Source organism: Sceloporus occidentalis, unplaced genomic scaffold (genome assembly GCF_023333645.1).
Source record: "Sceloporus occidentalis isolate IW3139 unplaced genomic scaffold, rSceOcc1.0.p SCAF_7, whole genome shotgun sequence".
In the NCBI taxonomy this organism is placed as follows: Eukaryota; Metazoa; Chordata; class Lepidosauria; order Squamata; family Phrynosomatidae; genus Sceloporus; species Sceloporus occidentalis.
Window position 1 is genome coordinate 95538277 of NW_028316987.1, and position 26762 is coordinate 95565038.

The following is a 26762-nucleotide window of genomic DNA, read 5'->3' on the forward strand; positions in this document are numbered from 1 at the left end:
CCCAAAATAGAATGTTTATTCCTTCTCCCCTCGAGACACACAAACACAAAATTGCAATCTACTTGATCAAGCAAAGAAGCACATTTTAAACAAAGATATGATGGCATTAAAAAAAAAAGCACAGGCTCACATGATTCTAAAGAGATTCACTACAGGGACACCTAGAAGATGTCCAGCCTCATAAACATTGTTCTTGAAAGGACTTGATGCAAAGCTTGTTCATCTTGGTTCCAGGTCTGCTGAATAGTTATCATCAGCAAAAACACTTGGACAAATGCATTGTGGGAATTTCCTGTGCACCACCAATATGCACAGCACGACTTTTAGACCAGTGAGCCAGAGAGAGGGACTCCAGATGTTGCCAGGGAATCCAAGCATGTAATGCTGCAATCTAAATCATGGCAGCTGCCAAACATGGAAACGTTATGTTTGTTTCAGACTACATCTTCCAGAATTCCCCCAAGCGAGCACTGTCCAAATAAACCCAGTGAGCCTTCCCTTCTGAGTACATGCACAGAATCTAGCTGCATGAGGCAAAGAGTATCCAGTTCTGCAGATATCAGTACCGCCACCTCCTAGGAGAAAGTAGCAAGGCATTCCTTTCTTACATAGCCACCATTTTAAGAATGTTTGTTTTTTAAAGTCTCTCGCAATTGAAAATCCCACCCCAAACCTCTATTGACTACTATCCCTGACCCAATGTGAAAGCCCACCCACGCTAGGCAAAAGATGCCACAACCCCATTGAGTCCCAATGCCATATTCCTTTGGGCTGATTTTTAAAACGAGGACAGCCTAGGTGGCATCCATTAAGCTCTAATAATACTTACATTCATTCACAACACATTTCTAAACACAGGTGCAAAGCACTATTAAGACTGTCTTTGTTGTCATGTTTAAGTCTTCCCTACTTTGGTGTAGGTGCCAAGGTCCACTCTTCGTCTATTTACTCAACACAATAAATTGTACCCCACATGTTTAGAATTACAATGTACAGGAGCCAACGTCTTGCAAGGAGCCTCTCAACACCACACAAAATTCACAACCTGTCCCACACTGCTGAATTTGCAGAGATGTTGAGGTTTTCCATAGTCTCTCAACTGAGTCAATTGCTTGGGGCTTCTCACAACAGTGTTGCCCTTTTGGCTTGATTTAGGATACTACCATAATATGGAATTTGGATTTTTTTAAATAGCCAATGCAACACCCAACCATTTGTTTTGAATTTTCGCAACCCTTTCAAAGCAAAACATCACCGACGAAAGTGGCAGCACCTTGGCAGACCATCCAGCCTGCAAAAGATCAAGAGGTAGATAGAAGGGCAAAGGTCTTCCCCTCAAAGGGCAGAGCCTTGGGCCGCCATGGCATCCACTACCATCCCTGGTCCTGATGCACAGCAGTGCTGGAGGAGACGTTGCTTGCTGGAGAAGGCCTTGGGGCATTGGCTGCACTTGTAGGGCTTCTCGCCCGTGTGAGTTCGGACGTGCTTCTGGAGGTGGTGCTTCTGCATGAACCTCTTTAGGCAGACGGGGCACTGGTGGGGCCGCTCCCGGGTGTGGGTCCGCTGGTGTTTGACTAGATGATGCCGCCGGATGAAATGCTTTCCGCAGGCAGAGCAGTGGAAGGGACGTTCACCTGTGTGGGTGCGGTAGTGGTTGGTCAGCTTGCTTTTGTCTGTGAAGCTCTTCTCACAAGCTGAGCACTGGTAGGGCCGGGTCCCGGTGTGGCTCATCTGGTGGCGCAGGAGGTGGTCCGACCGCCCAAAGCGCCGGGGGCAGAAGCGGCAAGTCAACCGGTCCTTGCCGTTCAGATCAGCTGCCGCCTCCAAGTGGCTGCTCTCGTGGATCAACAGGTTGACCCGCAGCCGGAAACGCTGTTGGCACCAGGGGCACGACCAGGCTTTCTCCCCTGCTGGGGTGGGTGAATGCCTCTCCATCCCTTCTTCCGGTTGGCAGCTGAGTGCATGCACTAGGAGGGTCTCATTCCTTGGAGACGCTTGGCCATTCCCTTGAGAGGCCAGGCCAATGCTATGGCTCCGATGGTGATCCTGGAGGCCGACTGGGAAGCCAAAACTCTTTCCACAATCTGGGCAGGTGTGAGACCTGGTCTCCCCTTGCTTTGGCCACTGGGCCAGGTTGGCTTCAAGGGGTCCAGACTCCCGACCTTCTCCTCCTAGAGGTGGCCTCAGCCACATTTCAGGGCAAAGGGAGCCTTTAGCTTGAAGAGGACTCTCCCGGGATGCTTCTACTGGCAGCCAGGGCTCAAAGATTTTGGGTGATCCCTTGGGTTTGTTCAACTCCTTGTCTGTCGAAGGAGCTGTGTAGAGAAAACACAGACACTAAGAATATAGTATTATATACAATTTTTTCCCATAAGGAAAATATAGCAGTGCACATCACACCCAGAAGGTGTTTATAGAGTCCCAGAAATCAACAAAGACAAGATTGTACACATACAAACAAACCACAAGAACTACAAAGCATGTAACTCCATATATGTGCTCACAGTTAAAAAACAGAAACCAGCTCCAAGTGCTTGGAGTAGGACTCTGGGAGATCAAGATTCAAGTCCCTGTTCAGCCCTGGAAACTCACCAGTTGACCCTGGGCAAGTCACACTCCCCCAGCCTAAGACCAAAGCCATGATAAACTTCCCTGGAATAAATCTTGCCAAGAAAACCCTACAATGGAATCACTCTCCATCGGAGGCAACTTAAAGGTGCATAAGGATCCCACATGGGTTACACAGAATATGTAATATAACATGATATAGAAACAAAACATAAAATTTTGTAATGAGGTAACAGATTATTTAGGAATAACAAGACTCCAGTAAAAATGGTTCTGTTTACAGACTTCTACGGATTCCTCAATAGTGTTCTTTGACACATACAAAACAAATCACACAACATCAGGACCAACAGCCATTCATTGCAGTTGCAAGTAATGCATCTGACATCTCAAAACCACGAGTGTTTCAGTACAAATACTAAGAAGACCTGTTACAGAACCTCTGATTATTCACTGGAAAAGAAGACAAAGAAAATATATTTAGAGAATGCTGGAAAACTAACTATATGTTGTGGCTGTTTTTCCAATACAATCTTTTTTGTCATGTGTTTTTTGCAATACAAAACATATGTTTTGCAATATATACATTTTTTCATATGGTGGTGTATCTGCTTTACATTTCGTATCGTTATTTTCATTAAACTAACGAACAACACAATAGAGTCAAGAAAAACCATTAATCTAGAGAGTTTGAGTTTTAAAAAGAGGACAAGGCCAGTACAGTGGGACTTTGTTATCCGCTGGGGTTTGGTTCCAGGATCCTCCGTGGATAACAAAATCCGTGGATGCTCAAGTCCCATTAAGTATAATGGCAGAGCAAAACGATGTCCATTATATAAAATGGAAAATCAAGGTTTGCTATTTGGAATGTATTCTTTTTTTGGAATATTTTCAAGTCCTGGATGCTTGAATCCGTGGATTAAAAAATCCGTGGATAAGGAGGGCCAACTGTATTAACAAGCATAATTAAAATATGTATGTAAATTACATTTACATCTAATATTACATAGCATACGCAACCCATTTGGAAGTGTTTCTGACATTCCATATTTGTGTCTGTTTGGGGTTACATGCTTTTTAGCTCTAGTGATCTGGGCATTTACAGCAACACATCTCTTAAGGCTTTTTGTGGGTTCAAAGAAGTGAGCACAACAAACCGACTAAAACAGTATGTGAGTTCTTAGCCATTAAATAGGACTTTGGACCTGCCCCATTTTGTCAGCAACCACCCCGTAAACATGAATACAACTCTATAGTAGAATAAAAAAAGTTTTCATCTGCCCTGGGACACAGAGAGCCAAGTGGTATAAAAGGAAGATTTTAACATTTGCCATGAAACACATCAGCAGACCCAGTAAATTGCTTCGAAATACCAATTTACATGCTTCATTCTTAGCATGACATTTAAGGTTTCCATGGTGAAGTCCTAAACTTTGCCCCTTGTGTAACTTCTGAGAACTTAATAAAGCCCTCACAATGCATTTTAAGTTCTTGCTTGAAAATTGCATTGTCTTTTTTCCTTGCTTAAACTGTCCCAGGAGACTGCTGTCAACCTGCACTTGCAATTGTGCCTAACCTGTGCAGTAGCCAGGGCTTGGATAAGTGGCTTCTCTTGGACTATTACTCCCAGAATCCCCCCAACAACATAGCAATTGGGCATTCAGGGTAAAGATTCTTGGGGTTTTAGTCCAGGAAAGCACCTTCTGGAAGATCTGTCACTAGCAAAACAATTGCCCACACTTCAGTTTTTAACAACAGCTATGAGAGTTGGAAGCTTGTGCTTCTTTTCCAGGGTGCCAGATTCTGCTTCAATGGCCATCCCTTAGTTATATAGGACACACGTCTGGCACCCTCAGGATAGCAGAAGAAATGAGTGGCTGCTTCCTTCACTCCCCAAATTCTGGAGGACAACGCCAGTCGGCAAAATTGATTTTGTACTGGAACCTGTCATCCTTTGACCAACATACCTAAGGTGATCATAAGGCAGAATGAAACCATGGGGACATCCAACAGAGAAAATGTCGCAGCAACCATCATCTTCCAAAGACTGTCACAGTTACTGGATAAATATGAGTTCCAGTCATAGCAAAGAAGTTAGATTTCTAGGTCTGCCCTAAAACAGCTGGTTCAGGAACCAATTTCCAGAGAAGATGATACCTGGGATTTCTTCCTAAATGGTGCTGCTTAATGCCCAATGCAAGAGGCAGTTATTGTGGAAACAGAAAGCTAGACCTGAGAAGCCTTGAGTGTTATCCACTATGGTTCTTTCAAATGTTCTCCATACACATGTCAGATTTTACATTAGTCAAATCTTGACTGAAGGAAACCAAGCTTGCCCCATTAGACTGTCTCAGACTGTAAGCTGGGGACTACAGGAACCAATGTCACTTCCAAATCATCCTGACTCCAGAATTGCTTATCTTTTTACCAAATATAGGAAAGGAGAGCTGGAGAGGGAAACATCTTTGACAAAAACTGACTAGGGAGCATTGTTTTCTACCAGAACATTAAGCTGGCCTTCAGCAGAGCAACCTAGAAGCAAAGCTTAACGTTAAGATTTCAAGTTCAGAAAAGACATCTAACTTAACCCAGAGTAATAAGATCTACCAGAGGATGTCTGAGCTAAAGAGTGGGAGATGAGCGTCTCCACACAAACTAAAAATGAAGCATGCTCAACTCAGTAGTGTATGTTCCAAAATTATTTGTGGATAACTTTACCAATGCAAGAAGGGAGAGGCAGAGGAGGGAACTGTTGGCCAAACTGCATGTCACAAACCATTTCCAAAAGAGTATGCGAAGGGATCTGAGGAAGTAGACCAGATCTATGAAAGCATATGCTACAGCTTCTTTCAGCTAGTCTCAAAGGTGCTGCAAGATCACTTTGCATACTGATATTCCAGACTAACACAGCTGTCTTTGAATTCATTTCCAAAACAGTCAATTATCAACTCTGTGTAGGTAAAGCTGTATATGCAAAACCTTACAGAGAGAGATGCAGACAAGCAAGACGCGGCTAATGTACAGGTTTGGCTGCTGAAGCTTAGATGTCATGAGATTGTAGATTCTCTGGCAAAAACTAAGATGCCAAAGTACACAGCTAGAGACAGGATAAAGTATCAAGTGGAAGAAATAAAAAAGGAGCAGACCCAAACTTGGAAAGGGTATCAAAGCATCCTCCTCCTCCAAATGCATCTGAGGAAGTAGGGTCAAGACTACAAAAGTTCATGCTACCAACTTTCGTCTTTCAGTCTGAAAGGTGCTGCAAGATCCATTTGCATATTGATTTTCCAGACTAACAGGGCTATGTTTCTGAATTCTATCACCCTCTTGAGTTTCCATTCCCAATTTTAGGCCTCCCTAAATTCTGGCCCCCCACTGCTTCTAAATTCTGTGCCACAGCCCTGAGGAAGTGAATCCTTTTAACATGAAAATGGAAGTTAGGATTCTCCAAGTCCAAAGTTTGGTGTCAGGACACAAGGTACTTGCATCCACATCCTGTACATACATACACATCCTTAACTGTTCCTTTCTGAACATCTCGTCAAGTCACTTTCATTTACTTTCTACCATGATGATGCTTTAGCATTTACATTTCTATACCACTTCATAATGAATTCAATACTCTCTAAGCAGTTTAGGATGTGTTTAGTAAAGGAGACCAACTGGGACCTTAACAATGAGGCAGTGGGTTTAGGGCAGTGGAATTGGAGGGAAACACCCAATTCAGAACACTGTCTACTCACAAAGGAATATCTCCTATACCCCACAAGTATCAGCAACAGGTATACAAGGGCCCCATGATAATTCATGTGGGAGAAAAGCCAGAAAAGATGTTGAGATTGGGATTTTCTACCTCAAGATAAAAAGTTACTGAACTGGCTCTGATGGGATATATTTTCTAGTAACAGGCTATAAAGCCTCATCGGGCATCACACTGTCGAAAGTGACTGGTAGTTGGTACAGTGCGCCTGCGTCATACACGGACACACCATACGCGGCTTTCAGCCCGTAAGAGTGCGCAGGGCGGTGCGTCCCATTAAAAATAATGGAGGGCTCACCCATGGTGTGCATGCACCACCACTCCACACACCATGCACGAGCCCTTTTATTTTCAATGGGGGCTCGAGCATACACATTTTTTTATGTGGAGGGGTCCGGAACGGATCCCTTGCGTAAAAAAAGGGTGCACTGTACTTTCTCCAACTGCTCCTTTGCCAGTTTAAAACACTACTTTGATCATATCAACTGTCAGAAGATACAGAGTCCCCCCCCACACACATGTACACATGCATGCTCAACTATATATACTCATACATAAATCAAGGGCAGGTTTTGGTGACAAAATTACAGAATTTTATATGACCCATGGGTAAGTTGAGGGTAAAACTGAGGGGCAACGTAACAAAGGGTGTAAAGGACGAAGCAAAGGAAAACAATGCCAAATAACTTACAAAATTCAAGCAGGCATAACACTTTGTGTTACGGATGAGGAAGGAACTATGTGGTGGTTGTGCAATGTGTGGGCAAGGCAAACAGGGGCGGGAAGCACTAAGAAAAGGCACATGTTGAAAAGGATGAAAAGGCAAAGCAAAGAACATTGCAACTATATAGCCTTTAATTTTAATGTGATAACTTTGCCTGATTTTAACCCAGAAAAGCTGACAAACATACACAAATGTCTTACTCAAATCCTTCAAAGCCCAATTCCTCTCAGCACTCCTTTGAGGGGAAGTGCCAAAGAGATGCCACTGCTGTCATTTCCCTACCCATTAAAAAAGGCCAGAAGCAATGCCATAGCAGAGAGAGTTGAGGGGGTCAGTGTTTCTTTTAGGGTCGCCTGGGAAGAACTACCGTATATATTCGACTATAAGTCGACTTCATGTATAAGTCAAGGGCAGATTTTAGGGCCAAAATTATGGATTTTGATATGACCCATGGATAAGTCGAGGGTAAAATTTAGAGGCACGGAATGAAGGATGTAAAGGACAAAGCAAAGGAAAATAAGGCAAAAAAAACAAAAAAACAACAACAATCCTGACAGGCATAACTATTTGTGTTCATAGATGAAAGTGTAGAAGGGGGTCAGTGCTTCCAGGGCAGATTATTCACCAGGGGATACTTACATGTACATATATGTACACACACACACACACACACACGAGTTAAAGTACAGCACATACATTGACCCATACATAAGTCTACTCAGGTTTTTTGGGGTCAATTAAGCTCTCACCCTTCACCACTCTACTCACAAAAGGCAATGGCTCCTTTTTTTGGTAAGAGTTAAATTACAGCACTTACACTGACCTATAGAATAAGTCAAACCAAGTTTTTTGGATCAATTTTTGGACTAAAATTTCTGGACGTATACATGAGTATATACAGTATATTTTTCATCACTGGCTCTTTCCCATCTAGAAAACAGTCAGTCTTCTTAGAAAAAGGAAAGCTCCAGAGCTGGAAGCTTTCAACATTTCATGGGAAAGGCCACTATAAAGAGGCCCTGCACACAGCTGGATGCCCTCAAAATGTATAGGAGAGCCTGTCTGGTGTAGATTTGAGTGTTAGATGATGACTTTGGAGACCAGGGTTCGAATTCCTAATCACACATTGAACCCACTGGGTGACCTTCTCTCAATCTCAGAGGAAAGCAAAGACAAACCCTCTCTGAACAGAGCTTGCCAAGAAAACCTCATGACAGGTCCCCCTTAGCATCTCTATAAGAAACTACTTGAAGAAACACAATTCTCACAGTGCCAGTGAGTAGCAATGCTTTAGAAAGGTCCCTTCTCTCTTTTGGGGTGAAGAGGGATTTAATTCTCTTTAACATGTGTAAAGTTAAATGCTCAAGTATTTTAATTGTGAGTACAGAACATATTCCTAGCAACAGTAAAAAGTTGAAGCCATCTTGCCACCCCATACTGTTATGAAAGGTTCCACACACAAGTGGTTAGAAGGGTTTACATGTGCAGAAAAAATAGCCAACACACAACTATTTTTCCACATCTCTAGTTTATTTTTCAATTTCCACAGAACAAAAGAAAATAATAATAAACCAGAAAAAATATATAAAAGTGTTCTGTTTTGACAAATCTGTGTTTACAGAAAGGTGAAAGGGTGCACCATTTCTGGACCAACAGTCATCTGTCTTGAGTTATTTTGAAGTGAAAAACCTGGTTAATTGGGCAACATCAGGAAAGGACACCTACAGTATTGTTACACTCCAAACAAGACAGAAAAAGACAATCCCAGAAGCAGTTTGTAACTACCCACCTCATTGTTTTTAGCAACTCTGAACAATCTCTAGACACCCTTAAAAAAAGAAAAGAAAGATCAAATTGCTATCAAGTACCAGAGTCTACAGGACCCTCTAAATTTGAGGCTTGGAAGGACTGCTCCCTCTCTGCCCCGAGGGTCCAATTCTGAGGTAAAAGTCTATTATTTTACCCACCCTTTGTCCCATCCCCACAGCTAAGGAAACATGGCTGACCCCTAAACAGAGGGAAAAGGTCCTAGATAAAGATAGCGTCCAACAGGGCCTCCCGGACGGCTGTGCCCATCAGCCGGTTTTGCTCCCGCAGGTGGATCTTTTGGTGCTGGAGGAGGTGCTGCTTCTGCGTGAAGCTTTTGTCACACTCGCCACATCGGTAGGGCCTCTCCCCGGTGTGGATTCGTTGGTGCCTGACCAGATCCGAGGGGTGGCTGAAGTTCTTGCCACAGTAGAGACAGGCTAGAGAGCTGCCACCTCTCCCCGAGTGCAGCCTCTGGTGGGTGACCAGGCTTTTCTTCTGAGAGAAGCTCTCTGGGCACCGGCTGCACTTGTAAGGCCGCTCCCGCCCATGGCTCTTTGGGTGCTGCCGGTAGGAAGACTTGAGGTTGAACGTTTTCACGCATTTGCTGCTGCCATATGGCTTTTCCCCCACCGGCCCCCGGGGAAGGGACTTCAGGTTGTGGCTCTGCTTGAAAGTTTCTTCGCATGCCACTGACGTGTAGGCACTCCCTCCAGTGTGGATGCGCTGGTGGAGGGTGAACTGCTGCTTGTATGTGAAGCTCTTCTCACACTGTGGCCTGTAGCCTCCTCCTCCTGTGGCGTGGCTCTGCTGGTGGATCAAGAGGCTCTTCTGAAGCCGAAAGCTCTTTCCACATTCAGGGCACATAAAGAGTTTGTCACTTGGGCGATCACGCTGGTATGCCAGCAAAGGGCTGCCACTGCCACTGCCAAAGCCTCCTTCTCCCAGAATGGGCTCCTCCACCTGGCTCTCCGAATGCCTTCGTGGATGGTGCACCAGAGTACTATACCGGCTCCCCATGGGGGCTCCCTGGTGAGGTCCGTGGTGGAGGACTTCGTCCGTGCACTGGAGTCCCAAGCTTTCACACAGAGCTCTCTGAGCCTGGAGGACTTCTGCTTTGAAGGCAAGCCCGTCATCTGGTGGATGCAAAGAAAACGTTGTCGGTGTGTGTGCTCCTCCACAGTAAGCATTCTAAACAGCCTAACCAAGCCAGGAAAAAAGAAAAACAAACCTAAACTATGCCCAACTGAACCCTTTCCCAGCCACCCAGTCCAGGAGGGACAACAGGAAGGACCAGGCTGCACAGCACTGACCTACCGAGACCAGAGGCATGACCAGAGGAGCTGTGAAGAGGCCCACCTTGTGTAGCAAACAGAGCACTTCTGACTGTCTTGAGAATCTAGCACCCTGGAAAAGCATTTCCTCCATCAGACCTCAAGCACTGTTCCACATGTTCAAAGAGGTGCTCCCCCCACAAAATGCAACAACACACCTTGATTTGGCTGCTCCACTTCACAAATAAAGCTAGCCTGCTGCATCTCACAGCTTCATTTATTTTAAATAAAGTAGTTGGCTTGGGGATGGGGTAGCAATGAATCCCACTTACGTCTACTCTATAAATGCCATTAGCTATAAGCACTGCTCATGCTGAAATGGCACAGCAAGCAGCATTCTTCTGCAGGGAATTCACCCTGATGAAACCGCTGCATTAAGCACCTGCCTACCTCTCCACTAGTCTTGGTGCCCCTTAATGTGCAGTTTATAAGGCATTTGTTTCCTTCACAACAGGTACTCAAAGAAACTTTTTCCATTGATTTTTCAGCCTTGTTCCTCAACCCTTTCCAGGCCTCCACCCATAGCTACCATCCTTCTACATCAGAAGAAAATGTAGCCACCCATCCTCAATAAAGTACATAATTCTGGTTGCATTTAAAATAAGTGGCTGATAGTTTGAAAGAGCCAAAGGGGGAGAAAGCATGGAAATGTGATTAGCAGTCACCCTCACTCAGCAGTTGTGGCAGCTAGATGAGAGCAAGAAACAAGTTAGAAAGGGGAACAGGCAGTAGCTGTGCTCTTACATGAAGGGCTTTCGTGCGCGCTGCTCTCTCAGCGTCTCCTCTCAGCCTCGCCAGCCAGCTCTGCTCATCTTTCCAGCCCATTTCTTTGTCCAGGTGGGCTCTAAACCAGCCTCTCCCACTCTCCATGTGCAGAATCTCAGAGCCCCTCTGAGCCCCTGCATTCCTTGAGGGGAGGGCTGGGGGAGGCACTCTCAGCATCACTCAGCTCTGAACTGGCAATGCACTTGGGGTTTCATCCGCTACACAAAACCGATGAGCCTCCAACTCCTGGAAGCACCTTCGCTCTTTCTCAGACATTGAACTCTCCTTTGGGCTTTGGTAGCCAAAGAAGACACAAACAAAGGTCCCCTCCTTGAGGCTGGAAGTAGTACAGGTGGCCCCACCCAGTGCCAGCTCAGTCAGGATGAGGCCATTCAAATCTTACTGAGCTGTTGCCACTTTATATTCACTTCCCTTGAAATTTATACTTTTTTTTTGTTCTTTTAAGACAATACATTCAGCCATGGTTAGGAGCTACTCTTAAGGGCTCAGGAGATCACAGGTCAGGATTGACTTTTTGAGCGTTCCAGTATCTGAGAACAGAGGGAATGGTGGGCAAGCAGGCAACATCTCAATCCTTTTTGCTTGGAGTCTGCTGAAGTGAGAAAAGGACCTACAACTGGGCCTGCCCACTCCATGGATATCAAGTATGCAGGATCCTCCAGAATTAGAGCTGTGATCCAAAGTGCTGGTCCTGGGTTCCAGGTATCTGGATTCTTCAAGCTTCTACTTTGCCACAAGCAAGTTTGGCAGCCTGGGTTAAATCATTCACTCGAGTTGGCACGGTACTAAGACTTCAGGATGGTCCAGGATTTGTCCTTTCAGACTCTAGCAAGCAACTTAAAGGAGAATGCAGAAAGACCCATGTATTTCTATTCCCTTCACAACAACCTTCCTGGTCTCTACCCCAAATGCTTGACTTTGCCAAAAAGGAGCCCTGTCTTTTCAAGACACTCCCTCTCTGGCTCTGGCTGTAACTCCACAGCCAGGACATCACCATGTGCTTGTGTGCTTCCACACCACACATTAATAGGCTAGCTGGAAAGCAGCCACCAAAGTTGTGGAAGATCATGCAGATAAGGAGAACAGCCCCTTAACTGAAGGGTTATGAAAGGAATAATACCTCTCAGTTTGGACAAATTATCAATACAGAACTTGCAGTAGACTGTATTGCAAGAAAAGGAGCAAACAGAGAAGGACCCACAGTACTTTAGTCAGCAATGCAGAAAGTACCAGTTGAACCTGAACACAGAAAATGAGGTGGGGGGAGGAGTCCAGAACAAGAAGGTTCAAACTTATGGGATGGGATTGAAGGGCACAATGACCTAGTTGGAACAGTTATCACACAGTTTGCTATCCGACTGTATAGCCGTTTTCTCCTCAAGTCCTTTGTCAGCAGTGCTGTACACTCCATGGTGATTTGGGTCAGAACTAAGAAGCAACCTCACTCCTAGATAGAGGTTGACAATTCAGCAGAAAAACTACTTTGCCTGAGTCCTCACCATCTCCAGCATGAGAAGTTTGGATGATAGGGTTCAGAAAGCTGCTACAGATCAAGATACGAAGTTGCAACTAATCACGGGGAGGCTGCAAATTTCAGGGGGAGGAAATGCAAAGGAATGTGCATGTGGTTTAGCTGAACTGAATGTTATCCTACTTTACCCAAAAAGCATTTACAACAAGATACAGTCTACAGAGGTGATGTCCCTTTCCCTTGATGGACAGGAGGCAGAGACCTTGGGTCACAGCTGCTGCAACTCAGTTCCCCCCACAAAATGCAACAACACACCTTATCCCCAGACAAAAGAAAGAAGCACAGAAGGACAGGATTGGTTCCAGATTCAGGGTTTGAAGCTGTGCACTGCTGCAATAGGCAGTGCACTCACATTTAGTAGGGTGTGTGTATGTAGCTCACAGCTCATGCACAGGAAGACGTGCAGCAGGAAGAAGAGATCAGCTTCAAGCAGCATGGGTGGGGCAGGAAGGGGAGCCCTGTTTGGCCTAAATGTGGTCACCCAAAGCACTGGGGGGCCCAGTCAGTCACCAACCCAGGAGCCTCCAGAGCAGCACTGCTCATCCTGTGTCCAAGGTCCAGGTGCTTTAACTCACCCGTACTTGGCTTGACGTGCAGTTCACCTCCCTCAGAGACTGCTGGGCCCTCTGGGTTTGCCTCTTGATCCCGTTTCACTTGGGAGTCGAAGGAGGAAGCAGCCATCCCGTACTCTGTTCAATAGAAAAGTAATTAGGAAGAAACTATTTTCCTCCTTTCTGTAGACAGGAAACATGCATTTGGTGCTCAGCTGGGTTTCCGTAGTGTTTTGGAAAACACCTCAGCAGGACTTGGCCTGTGTATAGCCTATCAAGAGGTGGCATACTCCTTTAGGGAACTGACCTACTCCCAAATTCTGATATGCATGGATGCAGGAGGCTTGGCAGATCCCTTCTGAGTCTGCAGCACCACAAGAAAAGTCCAAAAAGAAACAAACAACCCCCAGTGGAGTTCATTTCCCAGCATTTCAGACCACCTACTTAACCCAGGAGTCCTCCAGTCTGATAGGAGTCCAGCTCCCGTTAGTACTGGTCAGCATGGTCAACAGTCAGAGATGATGTGAGTGGCATTCTAGCAACAACTAGAGGGCCACAGGTCTCTCACTCCTGAGGCTCCTTCACACTACATGATTATAGCACTAGGTTTCCATTTTAACTATCATGGCTGGTGCCTATGGAATAATCGGGTATGTCATTTAGTGCGATACAGTAGACCCTTGTTATTCGCTGGGGTTTGGTTCCACGAACCCCCGTGAATAACAAAATCCGTGTATGCTCAAGTCCCATTAAATACAATGGCATGACAAAATTGTGTCCCTTATATAAAATGGATAAATCAAAGTTTGATACTTGAAATTTATATCTTTTTCGAATATTTTCAAGCCGTGGATGCTTGAATCCATGTATAAAACATCTGTGGATAAAGAGGGCCAACTGTACTATTGCTCTCTGCCTGTGAATTTTAACCCCCTCACCCAATAACAAATTCCATCTTTCCACAGGATGGAACCAAAGTAGCTGAAGTGGAAACACAGTACTGTAAGTGTGTAGTATGAAAGGGCCCCTAATTTAACTATACTTTTAAATGAAAATCTGTCATCTCATGTCAGCCTGCTGCATGCTTTTTTTCTCTCTACCGAGAACCAGAGTTACTTATCAGTATATTTTTAAAATCCCAACATGTGAAAGAAATCCTGATAAGATTCTTTTTCAGGTAGATACTGTGGTATACCCCGTAGAAAGAATCTACATTTTCATAAACTTTGAAGAACCACTGAAAAATATGAGACTGCAATAATATTTCACTCACCAACACTGGGATCACTAGAGGCTGGCTTTCCTTCAGCTTTCTCCTGGTCTCCACTAACTTGTACATTTTCTGCCCCTTCCATCTGGGATGCCAGGCCTGGTCTAAAAACTAATGCTTCTGTTTTGGGAGACATAAATGAGAAGTTGTTTGTTGGTGGTTAGGGATTGATGGACATCACACAACAGCCATATCCCAAGATGAAGTTCACTTCCCCAAAGAACAGAAATCTCCCCTTCAAGAGAAATAAATCTTCTCAGCATTTTGAAGTTAAGGAGGAAAGACACGAGAATCAGTGTGAAGAGTTTGGAAGTAATGGAGACCAAAGCTATCTATATCATTCAGCAATCTTTTCCAATCCAGCTTTGTCAATACCTATCAGCCTCTTACCTGGGCTGGGTTCTGCAGAAATCTCTCTCTCCTTGGAGACCTCCTCTTCCTCGTCCTCCTCCTCATAGGGACGTTCCCCTTGTTCAATTCGTGACAGAAGGTCAGGTTTAGCAATTGCATAGTCTGTTGGAGAAAAGAAAAAACTCGTTTTGTCTGATTGTTGCACTGAACAGGAAAAAGCTACATTAACGTACCTGAATTTGCCCACCATAATCTATAATGTAAAACCATTGGAAAAGAGAAAAATTTGGGATGATCAAAGGGCAGGAGAGAAATAATAGAGGCAGTTACAAGTAAGGCTGGGAACTGCTCAAGATTCTGATGAGGAAACTAAAGGGGTGGTAGAAACAGATTGATAGAGGGAATGTAGGAGAAGACAAGGAAAGAATGTATTCCAAACATAAGAACAAAGATGGCAACAGAAAGCACAGAATCCAGAACATAAATGTAGGGAGACCATGGTAAAGACATTGAGCAGAGGTATGAAATCAACCTACTGCTGCTTTTTGATATAATAAAATACACCAAGAAGTGATTTTTGCTAAAGTATATTTGGAAAGATTGCATTAAAATAACTGATAACGGTAATTATGATTATGCCTATGAAAGTAATGTTTCAACAAGTACTTAGGCAGTAAGAATGGGTGCTTCCTATAGCAAACTGTTTTAAGAGGAAGTCACTCTGCTGACAAAAGTGCTTTCTGTTGCCATCTTTGCTCTTATGTTTGGACTACATTCTTTCCTCGTCTTCCCCTACATTCCCTCTATCAATCTGTTTCTACCACTCCTTTAGTCTTTACTACATGAAGCATATTAGACCACCTCATGTCTTCAGCTTCTACTCTGTAAGTGGGAGTTATATACATTTTCTGAAAAATGGTAGACATCCTACCTAAGATTTATGATGCTGCAAGTCAAATGTTATGACAATTTAACTTTTAAATCCATGTTTATAGTCACTGCACCCATGCAGGAATCAAGACTGCCCCACCCTCCCCAAAAACCCACTCAGAGGTACTGAGTAGCATGGCAGTGAATCAAGTGCCCTCCCCACTTCTAGCATGAGGCACTTTCCAATAAGTAGCTGCAACAGAACCCTACAGGGATACCTGAGCCGGCCTGTTGTAAAGTGCCTCAGTTTCCAGCAGAAGGTGGATGCTTTTTCACCCACGGCCCCACTCTCAGAACCTCAGAAATCCCTATGCTGGTGGTGTTAAGATATGTTTTGGGGGCAAGGATTTCACACTGTGAGACATAGCTACAACCAACAGAGCTCTACTATCATGGCTACATCTCTTGAGACAAGATCTCAGCCAAATTATTTGAATTAATTTAAAGCTGTATGATTGTTGAGTATTTTAGACTTTTCAAAACAAAGAAGAAAATCATATACAAAGAGAAGTGGCAAGTAATCTGGGAATAAGTTATCCAGCATGACCACATCCAGGGCCTAGAAAAGTCAGTACAAAGACTTCACAGGGTCATGCAGTGGAGGGGCCCATATCCACGGGGGTTTGTTTCCAGGCCCTGCACGGGTGCAAAAAAAGTGCAGGTGTTGAAGTCCAATATTATTAAATGGTGGTGGCATGAAGACAGATGCTTCAGCATGTTCACTTTCATGTCACTGCCATTTAATAATACAGTGGGCCCTTGTTATCCACTGGGGTTTGGTTCTAGGACCCAGCATGCATACCAAAATCCATGGATGCTCAAGTCCCATTCAGTACAATGGCACAGAATAATGGTATCTCTTATACAAAATGAAAAAACCAAAGTTTGCTTCTTGGAATTTCTATATTTTTAAAATATTTTCAAGCTGTGGATGCTTGAATCCATGGATAAAAAATCTATGGATAAGGATGACTGACTGTATAGGACAACAGATTCATGGTTGGTGGACTTCAAGGATCCAGAGGTACCACTGTAATAGATCATCCTTATATTAGGCTTTTACTCATGTGTTCAAATCAAGTCAGTAAATACTCTCCTAGAAGAATATGTACTAGAATAATAATAATTAATAAAAGGAAAATAAGAAGCAGAATAGCAAGGACCATCAGAAACACAGATCTGAAATTCATGGTTATATATCTATCAATGATACCACTACCACCATCTCTGATGGTATGTGTGGGAGTAGGTAGTGAGGATGAACACTTCCAGTGGAAGGATATGGCCATGTGGCTGTTAGTAACAAATGTTAAAGGGGTATGTATGTGTGTAGATCTCAATTGGGTTTGCATCTCTAAAACACCAAGGACATTCTAATTTGCTGAATTACGCTGTTGACTTCCTCAATAAACTGCAGTTTGCACCAACTGACAAAATTAAGTGGCTTCGCCGAGATTCTGCCACAGCAAATGGTAAAACAATCACAAGAAAATGACCAGCTGCATCAAAATTAAATTACAGTTCTTATAAAGCTGTCTGGATTAAGGTTTCTAACACCAATAACAAAAAAAGAAGTACTTCTTGTCAGTACTGCACTAATTCTGACATTGGCAGCTCCATGACTTTGTTTTATTGTTTAATTGTCTATTATTTTTGAACCTGTTAACTGTTTCAGACTAAATAGTTGCTTATTATATAATTAGAATACACCATGTCCCAGCTTTAAAATTCAACAGAGGTGGTGGTATTATTATTATATCGTTTATTTATATAGCGCCATAAGCTTTACATAGCGCTTTACAAAGGAGGAAAACAACAATCCAAAAATAAAAACAAAGCCCACCTACGGGGCACAATCTAAAACCACAAACAAGATGATAAAATTAATAAAATATTACTGTAACAAGGTTAAAACAATACTATAAAATGTAAATTAATATAAATAATGGATATAAAATCAAGATGAAAGCTGGAAGGCTTCCCTTGAGCTATCTCCCTTCCACCTGCTGTCCTGACTAGTAATGGTCGTTCCAAGCCCAGAGCATCTGCAAAGTGTTCACAGACTCTCCCCAATGACTATGTGTGGCATACCTGGGAGCAATCAAAGAGAATATAAGGGCCAAACAGCACACCATTCAAGAGGAGAGCTTAGACAAGGCAGTGAATGGGGAAGATGTGTTAAGATCACTGGATGAAGAGCCACATTTAAGCCTCTCCCTCTTGATGTGGCTTGCAAGAGGGCACACTCTAGCATCTCAGAAACACCAAGGGAGGATGCAGTTCTAGCTCTAGAAACCATAAAGTCCTATGAGGAAAGACTTAGGGGGCTAGGTATGTTTAGCCTACAGAAGAGAAGGTTAAGAGAAGATATGATACCCCTGTTTCAGTATTTGAAAGGATGTCATATTGAGGATGAGGCAAGCTTTTTTCTGCTGATTCAGAGAATAGGACAAAGAGCAAACTAAAGGAAAAGAGATTCTGTCTCAACATTAGGAAAAACGTCCCGATAGTAAATGTGGAGTCTCCATCTTTGAGGGTTTTTTTTAACGGAGGTTGTATGGCCATCTGTCAGGAAAGCTTAGATTGTGTCTTCCTGCACGGCAGAATGGGATTGGACAGAATGGCCCTTAGGGTCCCTTCCAACTGTAGGATTCTATGATCAGGAGAACACAAGGGTTGGGGGCCATTTTCCACCTTTATGTTCCTCCACAACATACTGCATCCACATGTTTTGAAAGAGGAAAGAGGCAAAATCTATCCAAAATGATGTGGTTTTAAGCAGTGGCTTGGATAATATTCTACCCAGGCTTTTTTTAAGGGGATGGATGCATGGTGCTTTCTACATTTCATGGACGATGTTATAAAGTCCATACTTCTCCCATCCCTGACCTAGATTTTTAAAAAAACTGAACTAGATATTAAAGCAACATTAGATCAAGCCCCAGGAGCAACAACACCATGAGTGAACTTCTAGCTAAAACAAGAGCAAAGCTCTTATCTTTACCCAGTGAGACCAACGACTCGTAGTTGCTCTTCATCACATTCTTGTAGAGCTCCTTCTGCCACTCCTCCAGGTTCCCCCACTCTTGCTCAGAGAAGTAGACCGAGTTGTCCTCAAAGGTCACTGGCACCTGGAATCACAACAGTCACAGGCTTGGACCTTCCCAGATGAATGCCTGGTGCTGGGTCCCTTTCCACCTTGGCCCATCCCTCCATGTTAGAACATAGGCCCTGTGGCCCACTGTTCTTCAGCTATAGCTGGAGAGAAAACAGCAAACATACTTAAAAAGGGTCAAGATATCTATAGTTTTCTGATTTCCAACACTCTCACAAATAGGCAGACTCATCAACCCAGAAACCTTTATATAGCGGGCTAAGAAACAATAGCTGTCACTTGAATGCTGGTGAGAACACAACCACTTCCACATTGAAGGGCTATCTCAACAGACGATACTTAGACCCTAAACCAGCATGTCTAGTGCTATGAACGCTAGAAAAAAACTTCCAGAAGATGAGTGCAACAGGAGCAAAAATGTGCAACTGGACCAACTCCAATTCAAGCAGCAACTTGAAGACATCTCCCTTGACCTTCCTGACCAATAATAGTTTATTACCTCCACCCAGAGATTTGGTTTGTTAGTCTGAATTAGTGTGAAAGCCCCTCTTGGGGGTTCCAGCCCAACTCTTCTGACTTCCTCAACTTTTGTCTGTGATGACAAATAGAACATGGCTGTTCTGTTTGCTTCCTGTCAGCGGTCAAATCTGACCTTTCCTTTCCCTTAATAGGAAACTGCACTGTTTGTTAATGCTTTTCCAGTGACAATTGGGCTATGCATCCCACTATTTATAGGAGAACCAGATGAAACATCCATAATTTCTGGAAGTTATCAAGTATATCAAAGATTATATGTAAACAAACACACGTCTGTCATTATAAAATAGTGGTCATATAAACCCAGTCAGAAATGTGAAGTCAAAGGCTTTCATGGCTGGCATCCATAGTTTTTTGTTGGTTTTTCAGGCTCTGTGGCCATGTTCTAGAAGAGTTTATTCCTAATGTTTTGCTAGCATCTGTGGCTGGCATCTTCAGAGAAATGAAGATGCCAGCCACAGATGCTGGCGAAATGTCAGGAATAAACTCTTTTGAACATGGCCACAGAGGCCGAAAAACCCACAAAAAAACCAGTCGGAAATATTACTAACCCTGTCTATTCACAAAGAGCTACACAAACACATTCTGCCTGTGCAGAATGATACTGCCCAAATATTCTCCAGAGTCACTCCCTGCAACTTGCTATTGCCGTTAACAAAGCTCATTCCCACATTTCCATCCGTACTTAGTCATGGATCCCTGTTTAAACCAGGACTGCAAGACTCTGGGTCACAGTCAGATATGCATGGAAAACTAAGTCAAACAAACAAACAAGCACTCCTTCCTACAGAAAGAGATCTTGTAGCACCTTTGAGACTAATTGAAACAAGTTGGTAGAATAAACTTTTGTTGATTTGAGCATAATTGCTCAGTTGCATTTTGTGTAAGGGAAAGCCTGGGGTGGCTCTGTGTGTGTGTGTAAGTGATTTGCGTGTGAACATGTCAATTCAAATTCAAAATCCTTTGTGTAGGGAAATGAGGTGGCAAGTTCACTTTTAATGATGGTCATTGGTGGTCAAAGGCAGCAAGGCAGATGTTGCCAGCAGGTAAGGAGAGCAGATGACTGTTTCCATCAACAGCTTCCTTGCTGTCTTTGTCCACCAATAACCATAGTTAAAACTGGACTTGCTTTCCACCTCATTTCCATACCCACAGGATTTTGAATCTCACAAATCCCGTATAACAAAAATCCACCAAAGAGTGATACCTTTATTGGGCCCACATGTTGCAAGCTTTCGAAGCTACACTGGCTTCTTCATCATGCAAGGTGTTAAAAACCATACAAGAAGGGGGGAAATGAAGATGTTCCTAGGCCTGCATTTTGCTATCTTTGTTCTCAGTTCAGATGGCATGGAAGGGTATTTCTTGCTGACTGGAATCTCCTCCTTCTGGCCACTGACTACTGGGAGATTCTCAAAGTCCAGGAAATATAACATCCATTTACAACACAAAAAAGATACTTCCTTTGCAACCCAATATATCTCCATCGTTTATGAGGCCCATGCCGCTTTATATTCAGAGGACACTGATTTCTCAAGAAGCCTTCCTGCTTTTGCATCAAGAAAACTTTAGGTGATGTTGAGGTAAAACATGACAATCCACTCCAAAAAATTTTGGGGAAAATGTTTTACCTTTGTTGCAGGTAGAAACCTCAAATAGTAAGGTCCCAGTCCACTGGCTCTCTCTCTAGGATTCCCCTGTTGCAACTTAACAGGTCTGCCTTTGGGCTTTCCCCTCGACCAAATTCATCTGAGAAAGTAGGCTCAAGTCTACGAAAGCTCATGCTACCAACTTCTTTCAGTTAGCCTCAAAGGTGCTGCAAGATCTCTTTTACAGACTAACACTGCTATATCTCTGAAAACACTTCCTCATTTACAAAATCTGCCCTCCCTGATGATCCTGAGGCAACACTTAATTTACTATACAACTTCTAGGCTGAGGAAGTTGCTACTACCTAGTGTAATACCACCACAAAATAGAATGAAGCCTCCCATCGTACACCCTCTTACCTTGGGTGTTTCCCCCTTGGAGCCTGGTGGAAGCCTCAGAATCCAGAAGTTCTGATTCTTCAGCAGGTTCTCCATATTCTCCAGCCGCCTCTGTAGCAGCCCATACTCTTGGATCAGGGTCCCCAGAGCAGTCAATTTGCACTCCATTTGATTGCCAAAGTCCACCACTGCATTTTCACAGTCCACATATTTCTTCTCATTGGTCATTATCCTCCGTTCGAGGTTAAGCAGCCGTGTACCATGAGAATCTACTTTTCTCTCCACAGCTTGGATGGCAGCCACCACTGTCCACAGGGATAGCTCAGCCATGTTCTGTTTGGCATCACGGACAAAACTTTGTTCTGGCTGCAAAGGCACCGGCTGCCGAGGCTCCATGTTGCAACACTGAAGCTGTTGATAAAACATAGGAAAGTGCTCGACAAAGCTCATTTATTCTGTCTGTAACCTGTGTTGTCTCTAAGGCATAAGCCTGTAATTCTTCTATTAATACTGCAACTTTAAAACTTAAACTTTATCCTTAAAATCTAACTTGTGTTTCGAAATACATGTCCAAGCCACTTTTCTCAACATGCATCTCAGCATCTTATTATTAATTTTATTTCATTTATTTCACTTCCATGCTGCCCTTTTCCCAACAAAGGGACCCAAGGCGGCTCACAAGACAAAACATTAATAAAATATCACAATAATTTAAAAAAATCTCCTAATACAGACCTTATAATGAAGTTCTTCAATAATGATTTGCTATTCCATTGGTATTCAACTACAGAGTCATATCTTGACCAGATTCAAAAGGAGTACTTTTTATTACTCTCGATATTTAGGGCATGTGTATGTTATGCAAAGAAGAAAAAGAGAACAAGGTATGAGGTGAAAAGATAACTAAGCTCCCTTACCGTGAGTGGTTTATAGAATGGATAATTTCAGCAGGTGTAGCTTTCCTCACTGTTCCATGGCAATGGCAACTGCGACAATCCTCTCTTCTATATAATTTGGATGCATCTAAGAGAAAAGTGAGACAGTGAGCTCTATTCCAATGTCTTGGCAGAGGACATTTGACTTCTCCTGGGGTGGCTTCAGCGGCTACTCCACCTGATCACAATTAATTATATCATAACGTGTAAAAATTGGCAGCTGGTTTTGGTTGTTTTGTTCCCCCCTTTCCCCACAGTATTGTTTTTATTACATTGAAACTGTGGGGGGAAATAGCTTGGCACTTACCGCCAAGAAAGTGGTGTCTGTGAGCACACAAATAAATAAAATAACTACAGTACATAAATCCCCCCCAACTGATCCCCCTCTACAAGGAAGGGGAAAATGGTATATTGAAATGGATTTCCACCTCAGAATGTGGGGGGGGGGGGGGGTAAAAGATGATGGAAAAGCCTGGAAAAAGGATAATTATGGTCAAAGGCCACGCCAGCCTAGAACAGGGCAGCCTCCCTCATTTTATATGCAGGAAACCAGGATCTACTGGACACAACTGTATCTCACTACTGAACTATATATAATATATAATATATATTCTGAAATATAACAGAAATGGAAAATATCTTAACAAGATGACTGAGCAACAAGTGTGAAGCTTTGCATTACTTTTAATGTAGGCTTATTGCTATTTCCCACAGTGTGTGTGCATAAACACCTGCTTAATTTCATGTTTTTAGGAGGGTTGTCTCATCTATTGTTTTATAGTAGTATAGCCCCATATACACTGATGGTGATCTATAAAACAAGGATAACATCAAGATCCCCATCCATGCATTTGAAGAAGTGCCCTGTTGCCCACAAAAGCTTTGGGTAAAACAAGCTGGCTAGCCTTTAAGGGTTCCACAAGGCTTATTGCTGTTTCCTTTTTACTCTCCCCCTTCAACATGTGTCTGTCTGTCTGTCTCTCTCTCTCTCTCTGTAAGTGTCTTCAAGTTACCTGTGGATTTATAGCAACCCCCTGCATTTTATTCATTTTCCTTTTTGGCATCCCCCCCCCCAAAAAACAAAAAAACAAATAGGAATTTTTTGGAACCAGGAAAGGAGACTCCCCCTCTCCCTGACCACACACAGCTCAATACAGCAACCTCTCCTTTTCTTCCCCCTGCGTGTGTGTGTGTGTGTGCGCGCATATCTCAGTCTCCTTCTCCCCCTCCTCTTGAGACTCTCTCCCTCCTCCTCCTCCTCCTCTCTGGCTTTCTCTCTTTCTCCTTCCCTCCCTCTCTCACCTCCCCAAAGAGCCTCCTTGCACTTCAGGCTGTGCAAAACCAAGCAGTCACACACACTTTCCCCTCCCTCCCTGGGTGTGTATGTACACATGTGTGCACATGCATCTGTCTCTCTCCCTCCTTCTCTGAGTGTGTGTTTCTCTCTCACACACAATCAAGAGCCTCTTGCACCTCCTGGTTGTGCAGAAAAAGCAGTCACACACTTTCTTTCTTTCTCTCCCTCCCTCTGCGTGAGCATCTCCTTCTCTCTCACTTCTTCTGTCTCTCTTCTCCCACACACACACACACTCAAAGCTTCCCACCCCTCCTGGCTGTACAGAAAGATCACACCCTCCCTCCCTCCCTCTGTGTATGTGTGGGTCTCTCTCTCTCTCTAGTCTTTGTCCCCCCCTCCAACATCAGTCCTTCCCCCCCTTTGGCCTGTGCACAAACAAGCAGTCACACCCTCCCTTGGTGAGTGTGTGTGTCTCCCTCCTTCTGAGCCTTTCCCCCATCTCCTTCTTTCACTGACACACAGAGACCCCCATCAAGGCCTTCCCTGCCCCTTCTGGCTGTGCAGAAACCAGCAGCCCCTCTCTCTCCTTCTCCGAGTGTCTTTCTCCCTTCCCCTTTTCTCTATCTGTCTCTCTCTCTCTGTCTCTGACACACACACAATCATAAGCTTCCCTACCTCTTTGGGCTGTGCACAAACAAACAGTCACACTCCTCCACTCCTCCTGTGTGTTCCTCTCTCTCTCTCTCTCTCTCATATACACACAATCAAGAGCCTCCCCGCCTCTCTCCTGGATGTGCAGAAACAAGGAGCCACAGGCTCACACCCAACCAACCAACCTCCCTCCCTCCCTCCCTGTGCGAGTGTGCATCTGACTCTCTTTGCAGAAAGGAGCAGTCACATCTCCTCCTGTGTGTTCATCTCTCCCCTCCCTCCCTCCCTCCCTCCCCCATCTTTCAGCCTCTCTCTCTCCATCTCTCTCTCAAAGGTACAACCGAGAGCCTGCCCTTCTGCCTGTGCAGAAACAAGCAGTCACACCCCTCCCTCCTTTGGTGTGTGTTCATCTGCCTCTCTCCCTCCTTCTCTGAATGTCCCTCCCTCTCTCTCCTGACACATCATTAAGACCTTCCCCTCCCCTTCTCTCTCTCCCTCTCTCTCACATACACACTCCCCCTTTCTCTGTCCATCTCTCTCTCCCTCCCTCCCTCCTCCTGAGTCCCTCCCCCATCTCTCCCTGGCTTTCTCTCTCTCTCTCTCTCTGTCACACCCTCCCTCCGTTCATCTCTCTCTCTCTCCTTCTCTGAATCCCTCCCTTTCTCTCTCTTACACACACACACACTCCCTCTCTCTCTCACATACACACTTAATAGCTTCCCCTCCCCTTCTCTGCAGAAACAAGCAGCCATTCTCTCTCTCTCTCTCTCTCCTCCCCAGGAACAGAGAGAGGGGGGTTCCGCGCATGCGCAGACGGCCCTCTCCTTCCTTCCTTCCTCGCCTCAGAAGACATGGACCCAACCACTCGCTGGACCCGGGGGGGAGGGCAGGAGATCAAGAACTGCCCCCAGGGGCTCCACTGACCTCGGGGTGCCTGCCTCAGCCCACTCGGGAACTCTATCGGGGGAGAAGGAAAGGAAAGGAAGGGAAGGATGTGTTTAAAGTAAATGAAATCAAAGGGCATTCCTGAGGGGTGCCTTCCCCCGTTTTCCTCCTCGGTGGTCTCGACCGAATCCTCTCCCCTCGAAGCAGAAGGCCTCGTCCGTTCTCGTCCCTGTTTATTTCAGGGGGGACCAAACCAACGCTCCTCACCTCGGGGGCTCCCTCAGCACTGGCGGCGGCTGGAGCTATGCTGTTGCTCTCTGCGCATGCGCGCCGCCTCTGCCTTTTGTTTCCCCCTCCCCCGCCCTGGATAAGAAAAAGGGGCGTGGCCACAGAGCGGACCAATCAGGTTCCTCCTGTTCCTCCCTCCGTTTTAGGTGGGGGGGTGAGAGGCCTCTGAGGGAAGAAGGCCCGAAGCCTCGACGAAGGGAAGGTATGGCGGCGCTTGAGAGGAAATAATGAGGGAGAGAGGAGAGAGAGAGAGGTACTGTACCCACCGGAGCCGTCTCTTTTCGCATGCGCATGCGCAGGAGACGCCGTGTTAAATGTCCGTACTGCGCATGCGCAACAAGTCCGGTGGAAAGAAACGGCGAGAGAAGGCGAGTCTAATAAGATAGAGCGGCTTCCGGTGTGTGTGGGTCCTCCACAGCGCCACCTCTGGAGGGAGGCGTGTGTTCCCAGCGTTTCATAAGTGCCTTTCTCCTCCTGACGCATTCTGCCTCCTTGAAGAGGGAGACGGAGGCTGCCTCTGCACTGCAGGTTTGACACCACTTTAACTGCCATGGTTCCATCCTATGGAATCCTGGGATTGGTGGCACTAAGGTGTCTCTTGACAGAGAAGCCTGAATAGCTCACAAATCTGCAAACCCCAGGATTCCATAGCATTGAGTCCTGGCTGCTAAAAGAGGTGTCAAATTGCATCAGTTCTATCAAGAACAGTTTGAGGAGCTAGGTATGTCTAGCCTTGAGAAGAGAAGGTTCAGAAGCTACATGATAACTCTTGTTTTATGATTAAATATTTGAAGGGATGTCACACTGAGAGCGGAGGCCCAGGGAAAGAGATCCCATCTCAACATTAGGAGAAAGGCCCTGCTGCCTTGGAGTCAGGTGGAGCCTCCTTCTCTGGAGGTTTTAAACAGAGGCTGGAAGGCCATCTCTCACGGGGAGGGATTTGGTTGTGGGTTCCTGCATGGCAAGCGGTTGGGCTGAATGGCCTTTGTGGTCTCTTCCAATTCAACGATTCTATGATGCTCCTCCCAAAAGGAAACACAGAATGGACCAGAACCTACATGCTTAAGAATAGCACAAGGATTCTGTATGGGAAACTGCACAGGATCCCTGTCCCTGTCGTGCTGCAAAAGTCCCCGCAGCTATTTTGTTGCTGTGAAGATGCGGGAGCAGATCGGAGAAGCAGACACAGACCACAGCCATCTGCCAAGATTTCCTCTGGCCCTCTGAAGGTCTCCACGGATGAGGCCCTCAGTCTGCGTCTCACTACGGGAACAAGGCCAAATGCTTCTCCGCCCCTGCATTGCTCTCCAGCAGCGACAGAATGGCCATGGGGCATGATGCGCATTGCAAAAGAATGGAAGGAAATACCAATCTCCGTAATGCCCCAGAAAATACATATGCAAATGACGAGTGAACTTGCACCTCTGTTGTCACTAACAGGATGCCAGCCTTAAT

The 26762-nt window shown here is 44.8% G+C and overlaps 1 protein-coding gene across 4 annotated transcripts; it reads right to left on the reverse strand.

The window, feature by feature from the left end:
- LOC149310156 (zinc finger protein 783-like) lies at nt 1–25607 on the reverse strand. 4 transcript variants are annotated; one of them, XM_089533811.1, is made up of 8 exons: nt 25574–25607; nt 22169–22274; nt 21273–21662; nt 18616–18742; nt 14721–14843; nt 14334–14450; nt 13085–13198; nt 1–2315 (listed from the first exon to the last, which is right to left on the reverse strand). In XM_089533811.1, exons 3-8 carry the CDS (start codon nt 21645–21647, stop codon nt 1336–1338), a joined length of 1836 nt encoding a protein of 611 aa, XP_089389937.1. In that variant the 5' UTR covers nt 21648–21662; nt 22169–22274; nt 25574–25607; the 3' UTR covers nt 1–1335. The 4 variants fall into 4 exon arrangements, with proteins under 4 accessions (XP_089389937.1, XP_089389936.1, XP_089389935.1 ...); XM_089533810.1 differs by lacking the exon at nt 25574–25607 and adding an exon at nt 25287–25487; XM_089533809.1 differs by lacking the exon at nt 25574–25607 and having other exon boundaries at nt 22169–23799.
- Between the last annotated feature and the right edge of the window lie 1155 nt (nt 25608–26762).

What these genes read in the sequence shown, in the direction of transcription:
- LOC149310156 (XM_089533811.1), bottom strand. Translation starts at nt 21,647, where the DNA reads ATGGAGCCTCGGCAGCCGGTGCCTTTGCAGCCAGAACAAAGTTTTGTC. An exon ending in CCAAGGGGGAAACACCCAAG is followed by an intron (nt 18,743 to 21,272) that starts GTAAGAGGGTGT and finishes TTGTGATTCCAG; the next exon opens with GTGCCAGTGACCTTTGAGGA. An exon ending in TTCTGCAGAACCCAGCCCAG is followed by an intron (nt 14,451 to 14,720) that starts GTAAGAGGCTGA and finishes CTCCCAAAACAG; the next exon opens with AAGCATTAGTTTTTAGACCA.